A 9,308-nucleotide genomic window follows, 5' to 3' on the forward strand; every position below is an offset into this window, starting at 1 on the left:
ATATTGACTTTGTGGATGCTAGGTCCATAGCATATTTGTTACCTAGGAAGAGTAAAGAGCCATTGAAGGTTCATGACATATAAATTATTATAATAAGAAGAACCTCTAAGATTGAGATAGTGCAAATTAGAGAGATTCCCAAGTTGATGAGGAATCAATCCAAACCGGTGGACTCCACACTTGTGGAGCTTACCCTCACACGTACATGAGGGTGAATCCCACACTTGTGAGGCCCACCCTCATGTGAGTGTGAGAATGCATGTATCCGAAACACCTTATACCACCTTCCATAAAAGATCTATTTCCAGCAACAGGGAAGTATCCGAAGTTGTTAAATAATAAGATAACAAAAGCAATTTGGCAGATTTAGGCTCAAGACTTTCTTTTTCAAGAAGCCTTCGATTTTGGGCTTATGATAGTAACTATGCTATGATCCTATGAACCTTTTAAGTTAAAATATATCCTTGGATTTTGGAATAAGCCTCTTATATGTGAGAACTTCTTTTCTTCTTGTCCCAATGTCTTAGGCATGCCATAACTTTTAGGCCATCCTTTCAAATTTTACATTTTTTATTTGTTCTTTAGAATTAGGCGAACACAAGATATACGGTTAGACAAACAACTGAGTCATGATTCCAACCTTTGGCCTAAATGGATTGGTGGCAAACTCTAAATGTACTCAAAACCCATCATGGGCAATGGTACAAATTATGAGTTGGTGGAATGAACTTAAATAATGTTCATTTTAGCTCATATTAGCCATTTTAGCAATTTATGGTCCGTTTGGATTGAGGGGGAGGAAGGGAGAGTAAAGTAAAGTAGATTTAGCACAAAATTAACTTATTTTTAGCCCACTTTACTCTACTCTCCCTTCATCCAAACAGACCATTAATGTACTCAAAGCTCATTTTAGCAATTTAATACCACCAAGAATAATACTCTTAGGCATGCATATAAATATAAAATATAAATTTTAATTTTAATATTGTTTATTTATTTATTTTGTTGGGAGGCTGAAATAGATGAAAAATTAAGAGACTTCAAAATTCAGTTGTAGGTTAATGCACCACTGCACCAGTTAGTTCTTCTTAGTGATAAGAATAGGTCACAACAATCATAGGCTTTGCATCATCATTTTTACCAGGCAAGGCTGAGATATCACATACCTGAACTTTCGAAGTTCATATTAGCCAAGCTTTCAAAATCAATAATAATAATAATAATAATAATAATAATACAAACTAAAAGGAATGGATATGCACAAACATATTATTAGTAGAGATGAGATGACATTTTATGATCTTTGGCTGAAGGAATTCCTGTTAATCAAATAATAATTGAATTGTCTCTGGACAAGTAATTCATCTGGGCATCTTTTTCTTCTTCTTCTTTTTTTTTTTTTTTTTTTTTTTTTTAATATATATATATATATATATATATTTAAGATATATCATTAATTCATGTAGATCCCAGGGTGATGATGAAATGTGAAGATATGCATCTTACAACGACATGTCAAAAAAATGGGTATCATCAAGATATAAAGGGTAATTTGATGTTGTACACTCACCTGAACTCTCTCACTTCCTCTCTTCAATTGGGGGTGGGGGTGCTGAAGCCAAAACCCCAAATTGTATCTGAGAAAACTTAATACGTATGGAAATTAAGTAGATCTATCTCAAATCTTTTCATAGAATAAGATGTAGGCCTCACAACGAAGAACTTCATCCAGTGAAGCCTCACGCACATACGCATCACTAGCATGATACCATATAGTACTGCTATTTTCTTTCTCAGTCTTTCCTCTGCTCTTCTCACTTGCTCTTACATATGAAACATAGTGTCCCCCTCTCATGGTACCCAAATGTTCCACTATCCCAAGTAGGCGGTAATGATACTTCTCTTCTTCTATGGACCTATAAATGTTCAGGAAAAAAAAAACATATTTTGAGTTCTCCATACACAATCACTTATCACACTACAGTCAATAAAGGTACTATATTACTCCTGTATTTGAGATAAAAATTGAACATGGTAAAAACTGATTGAGATAAAAAAGCTCATCATTTTGACTTCTGTATTTGAGATTTAACTACAATAACAAATACTTAAAACCAATAAATAGGAGCCATCAAGCAACTGTTGCATTAAAGGAATGAAGCCTAAATTGCATCCTACAACAAAAACAAACCTCAACTTCTCTATAAAAAATTCAATATATTTCTGACTTGTAAGTTACAACAGATAAATTCATAAGCAAAAGACTACTCCATGAATAATAATCAGCTGTGCATGGTCTAATTTAAAATAGCAAAAACATAATTTTTGTTATAGATATTCTTTTCCATTTTCAATAAATGAAGCCTAAACAGGGGAAAAATAAAATAAAATGGAAGGAACTAAACCATATCTAGGATAATCTCATTTCCTTCAAATAACATGTGAAGAAACTGTGCAACAAATGTCACTGTTCAAGTCAAATTGATTACAACAAAAAAGCTTTTCCCAATAGTCCAATAAGGCACAAAGACAATTGTATAAAAACAGGGTAAAGCTGTAAAAGATTTATTGTCTATTTGCTTGTGACTCTTATCAACCATATAAACAATAACTAGAGGAGTGATAGCTTAGTAGGTAAAAATCTTGTCTTCATCTAATCTTAGGACTAATCCTGTCTTCAAATGGAAAATTTTTCATATTTTCTTTTTCACAGGGGGAAACAGTTGATCAAAAGAAATTGATAGGGAAGCTAGCTTACAACATCTAATCAAAATAGATTTTTTTTTTTGGTCATAGCAAGTTACTCATGCACCCAATGGGTCCTGAATCCATGACCCCACTCTCCACCGGAGCTGCAAGTTGATCTAGAGCACATTGGCCAAAATACACGTAATTGATATGCCAAATACAATAATGTCTACCCTAATCTTCAGTTATTGAAACCACAAGAATAATTTGAGGAAAAACACCCACATCTAAATTTATAATGCTGTAATAATTTGAAAGAGTTGAAGATCAAAACAAAAACCATTAATTCCACATTAATCATTTTTCTAAGAATCAACAGATCACAGATACATAGAAATAGAAGCAAAACAAAGCATGTATGCTCAAACAAAATAGTGGCTTTGGACCACTACATGAATATCAAACTGTAGTTTTAATACATAAAAATAGAAAACAGACAAGCAATAAATTAAGCACTACAAGTGCCCATTTCCTATGAATGACGATTTAGTGAGTACGATATCACATAAGATAGCTACTGAGTTCTAGTTCAAATGGCACTTTCTTCTCACATAAGAATGGGCAGGGGGTGAGATTGCAATTCAAAAATCCACTTGAGTGCATATATAACTTACAAATAACAAACAAAGATACCACATAAGATAGCTTCTTCTTCTTCTTTTTTTCTTCTTTTTTGTGTATACATGTGTGAATAGCTACATGAGGTAAACTTATAACAATAGATAAACTCATGAAAAGGATAATAATTATTGTGGTGATGTGACATGAGAAAATTTCATTAAAGAGTCCATTAAACATTCTTTAGTCACACGAGATTTGCGGTCATTAATATTTCCAGTCTTTGGATTCAGTTTGACACCTAAAAAAGGTTGTTTACGTGTTTCTTTGTTAGAATGATGCATAATGTGGATTAATTGGCGCAAATGAAATCAATGGACCTTTAAGGGAGTGGAGCTTTCTACAAACATGCTAAAATCTTTGTTCAAGAGATTTCTGTGTTAATATATGACTGCAGTGGGCAGCCCTCCATATTAGACTTTCTTCATCATTTAACAATAGTAGTGTATAGGAGGACCTCTTGTATACAACCTGTTCACTTGAGGAAACTCATCATTTATTAACAGCTAATTAATTCCATATCAGGCATAAACACACAAACTGAAGTAAAAAAAAAGATAAAAAAATAAAAAAGGTTTTCTAACTCACTTGGAGGATCCAATTATAATGTTTGTTCCCCTTGATCGCTTCAGAGCATAATGACATAATCTATACGTTGTTAGATACTTAAGCTATATGTCTTGCAAATAATCCCCACAATTGACAGCTACTTCACCATCACTATGTGTCTCATGTGTCTTAGCACTGACTGCAGTTAAAAATAAAATTAGGCAGGGACAAACACACACATACACAGGAAAAATCAATTGCCCAGCCTTCAAGAAACTGATATGAGGCTAACCTTTAAATTCACTGTATAGAAGAGATGAGGTTTATATAGAGTTACTAGCCCATTGGGTTATTATGTCTTATCAGTATGGCATTCATCCACAAACAAACTGTTGATCTGTCTTTTAACGACTTTCTTAATCTTTTAGTACTAAGAGGTCTACATAAAGAGTTACTAGCCTATTAGGTCTATTTATCTGCCAGTATGGCTTCATCCATAAACAAAGTGTTGACTAACTTACGATGACTTTCTTAATCTGTTAATAAGATTGCAAAAATTGTAGCCAACCTAGCAGGCTTTCAGCACAAAAAGTTCCTTTTGCCATCCCTACATCTTCTACATTTTCTTAGTATTTCAGTTTGATGGATAATAATATTAAACTTTGAAGAACAAACGCATTTAGTTACCAGTTGGTAAAATTCCTTTCGTTTGACTCGAATAGTTCTTAATTTGGATATCAAATATAAAAATTAAAAATAAATAAAGGAAGGCTAACTCAATACAGTCATAATACTTCCACAAAGCCTCATCCTGGCTCAAAATTTTGGTTAATGTTTCTAAACCTAGAATATTATAACAATCATCATAAACAAGCAAGAATACTATACATAGTTAAAACTTAAAGAGACGGTTCCATATCTACCAGGGAATCTCTTACGTGCCCAGCCAAGTTATGATTGCAAGGAATGGGCTTGCTGTGGCAGTCTTACTAATGAAGATAAGCACCAATTAATTAAGATATATGTTAAAAATAAGGAAGTTGAAAATATATGCAACAAGACAATTAAAAAATAATAATAATAACCTGCACCAGAAAAGAGAATGAGTGGCCCCAAAAAATTCTTGATTAAGTTACAAGTTCTTTCATAAATGCAGGAAAATACAGCTTTAGAGAAGGTGTCTAAATCAGTATAACACAATACAGAACATGAAGAAAAAAGGCAATGCAACAATGACATTTGACAATCCAAAATGAGCATCAAGATTAGGTTGGAGGAGTACCTGCGATCCATATATGGTCCAAGATCAATTGTTTCTCTGAAACTGACATGACCATTCAATTTACTTAACCGACCACGAGCATCTTGGCTAAACCTTTTAAGATGAATGGTGAGAATCGGCGGGGCCTTGTAAATAAGGACCCTTTTGGTTGCATCCCTCTTCACCTTCACACTCTTGGAATCTGTCTCCTCATCCTCGCTTCCCTCTGATTCACAGTTCCCAGCCAACAACTGGGATTCATTTTGCTGGACTTTACTGGTGGTGCATTCTGTACTACAGGAATCAGTGACTTGACCCAAGAAATTTTCTTGACTGCAAGTTTTATAGCAACCTGGAGAGCGTGATTGCTCTAGAAGTGCATCTTTTTTCTCACCTGTTCCATCTTCCAACTGAGAAACAACTGGATTCAGCTCACCTGTTTGACCATTTTCAGTTATCAAGCAATCCATTTTTTCTTTATATGAAACAATGCTTTCACCACTACTGTTAAGAGAAGCATCATGTTTGATATCTCCATTATTTGGGTTTTCAACTTCAGCAGGACAGGATAAGTCCTTATCTAAATGCAGTTGCTCCTTGTGGCTTCCAGTCTCATTTTTATTCATCAAAATTGTTGACTTGGTTTTTTCCTGTACCTTTGCTTTCAACCTCTGGCGTAGCAGCATTTTTGTACAATTCTCACAATGCCAAGCATTTTCATCAGAAAGAAGCTCTGGTTTTATGAAATGAGCCAAACAACTCTCTATGGTTACTGGAGAATCCGTATTATCAACTTCATCTGGATCTGACTCACTGCTGTTTCCTGCCACAAAACCAGTTTCTGCTACCCCATTACCTAAAGTGAGGCCTATGATGGGCCCTGCAGCAACCTCAGGCTCATTGAACATATCACCAAAGCCATCAAAGTCCAATTCCTCTTGTCCACAGCCCACGACTGATGAGGAGGCCTCAGCTCCTCCTTTCATAATCTCCCCAGTAGTGGAAGTTTCTTCTTTATATGGAAGCAATAGAACTTCATTACCTTGAACCTGTAAGGGGAGCTCATTGTTGCAATAATTTGCTGAAGAATCTGGTTTTGAATTTGGCGTTGTATCAAGTGAACAAGTCTGACTGCTAGATTCAGAGCTACCCTGTAATGGTATGTCATTCAGATATACATCCTTGTTTTCTGCATCTTTAATTACTGAAATATCAACATTTTGTGATGTCAAATCTTGTTCATCCAATACAGTTCCTGGTTCAAGGTAATCCATCCATGTAAAATCTTCCAACTCAGCTGATGTTTGCCCTACAGCATTCTCAAAGACTTGCTCATTTTCAGATGTTTGACCAGCTAACTCGTTCTGTGAAGCTGAACCCACTTCACCAGCCATAACAATCAGCTTACTGGAATCTGATGGTCTAGAATCGCATGAAGAAGCCATCATCTTTTCTTCAACAGGCTCAATGGACTGTGCTTGACAGGACATATCATTGCTGGCTGATGGGGTTGAAACACTTTGAGGTGGCAACAAAGTTGCAGCTTTAATAACTTTTGGCCGAGTCCTTCCACCTTTCTTGGGTGGCAGCTTGGTTTTCTTTGCTCTAGAGACTGGTTGGGACTTTTTGGATAGAGGTTTTTTGGTTGGAACTGGAAGGGAGAGATCTAAAAAAGGCTCATACACTGTTGAAGAATGCCCACATTCAACACAACAAACAGTACTAGATATTTGGCCCCCAAATACGGCATCCACAAAAGTACCTGGATTTGATGAAATTTCATCTCCCTCTGAAGAATTACCCAGTTTTCTTGCACCCAACTCCTCAGTAGACAAACCATCAAGTAAGCAACGGAGCAATTCATGACTGTCATGCTGCTGATACCCCCTAAATTGGGGAGCCTTGGAACAGATGCAACCAAAAAATGATCTTGGATTCATCACATTTTTCAGTCCTCCCTCCGGTTTGGATTCAATAAAAAGCTTCTTTAAAGCAACAGTAAGAGGTCCAATAGAGGTATCCAAGTTGAAAAAATAGTCCCTCAATCTACACATAGCTAGAAGATTTTGCATTATTGAATTGAAGAAGCAAGTATTCCCAAGATTAACCAATCCTCTTACTACATAACCACCACCTCCGTCCAAATCACTTAATATGCTGCTTCCTGATTTAATTTCACTTGTAACACTGCCACCCCCAAACCAAACATCCTCAACATCTGCTGAGGACCCTTCTGAGGATCGCCCCTTTATCAACTTCACAACATTTGACAGGACATCTTTATGTTCATCATTCTCTTCCATCTTGTCCACTGGAATGAGAGCATTGCAAGGGAAGCACCAACAGAGCTGTGGTTTCTCAAAATGCATTACCAAAGGATGACGAGTCTGCCTAACATGCCGAACCGTGTGGCTTTGATGGCCTGTTGGGAGTCCAACTCCTCCACAGGCATAATGCCCACATTCCAAACAAACCCACATGGCTCTGGAGTCGGATTTTGAATCAACTGCAGGCCCACCTTTCTTCTTCCCATGTTTACCTTTTCCCTTAGTCCCCTTCCCATCAACCCTACAATCTTCGCATGTAATAGGTTCTGAAGACCCAATTTTAGCCAACAATTTAATCAAATCAACACTCTTGTCAAGATGGACACATGGTTTTCTCTCTTTCACTACTGAAATTCCTTCATCAACAGTCTTAGCACTTGGGTCGGAATCTTGGGTAACTGTTTTCGTCGAACGGGTTGCAACCCGTTTCTCCTTTACAGGAGTTCGGCTCTTCTTCTTGATTTTCTTCCCCATTAATCCCTAAAACCAATCCAACACTACCAATGAACTCTACCAGAATTTTAAAAAAAAAAACAAAACAAAAAAAACAAAACAAAAACAAAAACAAAAATGAAAGCAATCACCACAAACAACCAACAAAAACGCAAAGAACAAGAACCACTCACTAAACATGTATTGGCCTAACAAACAAACAAAGAAGAACATGAACATATACTGCTAATAATTAAACATTACAAAAAAGAAAAAAAAAAAAAAAAGGAAAAAAAGACCCATCACAGATTTGTATTAAAAGGAGCAACCGTTTCAACATAATCAATAACAGTGGAACAAAAGCCAAACCCCCATTATATGCTAAAGCAAACCCATTAAGGATTCAGGTTCTTGGAGCGTAACCCAGATGATGGTTTGAATAATAGAAGTGTAGATAAGAGCTTCAGAGCAATCGTGTTAGGCGAAGCAAAAGCATACATATAAGCTAAAAATCATTAAGGATTCAAAAAATGAAATAAATCAATAAATAGGAAAAAGAAATTACAGAGATTTACCGGAAAACGAAAAGATTGCTAGAGAGAGAGGGTTGCGGTTGCAGTTGCAGGGAATTAAGGAGCCTTACATTTACATAGCAATAGCATAGGAGAGAAAAGGAAAAGGAAGGGTTTATTTATTAGGATCTAAAAAAAAATGTAACAAAGAGTGAGTGAGGTGTGCGCATTTTTAAGTTTTAAAAAGCACTTAGCACTACTACTAGTACTAGTTGTAGGAGCAGGAGGAGCCTCTTTCATGAGTCTTATAATTAGAGTCCGTCACTCACAGCAAAAAGGTGGGGAATTAATTAATGAAGGTGAAAACTGTGGTAACTGGTAATAATTATATATAAGACACACAAAAAACACAGACTTTGCTGTGATAGGTTTTTCCAGGATTTTAGCTTATTTATTAAAGATTAAAACTTAATAACAATTCTTTAATGCTTATTAGGTTTTTCAATATATATAAAAGCAATCATCCAGTTGCATTGGCCAATAAATTATTATAGGATCCTTTCCATTTTCAGTTCTATTTATTTTGCCAATTTCACCACTAAAATTTTATTTTTGGAATCTGATAATGTATGTAGGTCACCATCACTTAAAACTTTATATTTATTAAATTAAATTTGAACCATAAAATAGATTCATCTCAAATGTGATAATCCTTTTTCTTTTCTTTTTTCAAAAATCACATGGTTTAATTTAATTGTTCTTAAAATAAATAACATTGTTTACACTGTATTAATGAAATGTAATTGAATTTATTTTTAAAATCTCTCCCATACGTAATCTATAATAATGATATAATGTTTT

At 35.3% G+C, this 9,308-nt stretch overlaps 1 protein-coding gene across 2 annotated transcripts; it reads right to left on the reverse strand.

The window, feature by feature from the left end:
• Positions 1 to 1,515: 1,515 nt before the first annotated feature.
• LOC112030144 (ubiquitin carboxyl-terminal hydrolase 2) lies at positions 1,516 to 8,788 on the reverse strand. 2 transcript variants are annotated; one of them, XM_024062830.2, is made up of 3 exons: positions 8,511 to 8,786; positions 5,198 to 7,983; positions 1,516 to 1,916 (listed from the first exon to the last, which is right to left on the reverse strand). In XM_024062830.2, exons 2-3 carry the CDS (start codon positions 7,975 to 7,977, stop codon positions 1,679 to 1,681), a joined length of 3,018 nt encoding a protein of 1,005 aa, XP_023918598.1. In that variant the 5' UTR covers positions 7,978 to 7,983; positions 8,511 to 8,786; the 3' UTR covers positions 1,516 to 1,678. The 2 variants fall into 2 exon arrangements, with proteins under 2 accessions (XP_023918598.1, XP_065622030.1); XM_065765958.1 differs by lacking the exon at positions 1,516 to 1,916 and adding an exon at positions 3,956 to 4,114 and having other exon boundaries at positions 8,511 to 8,788.
• Positions 8,789 to 9,308: the final 520 nt, after the last annotated feature.

Source organism: Quercus suber, unplaced genomic scaffold (assembly GCF_002906115.3).
Source record: "Quercus suber isolate HL8 unplaced genomic scaffold, Cork oak 2.0 scaffold_667, whole genome shotgun sequence".
Taxonomy (NCBI): Eukaryota; Viridiplantae; Streptophyta; class Magnoliopsida; order Fagales; family Fagaceae; genus Quercus; species Quercus suber.

Excerpts from the sequence above, each read along its gene's own strand:
- LOC112030144 (XM_024062830.2), bottom strand. The coding sequence starts at position 7,977 with ATGGGGAAGAAAATCAAGAAGAAGAGCCGAACTCCTGTAAAGGAGAAA. Across the intron at positions 1,917-5,197 it reads GGACCATATATGGATCGCAG|GTCCATAGAAGAAGAGAAGT; the intron begins GTACTCCTCCAA and ends GAACATTTATAG.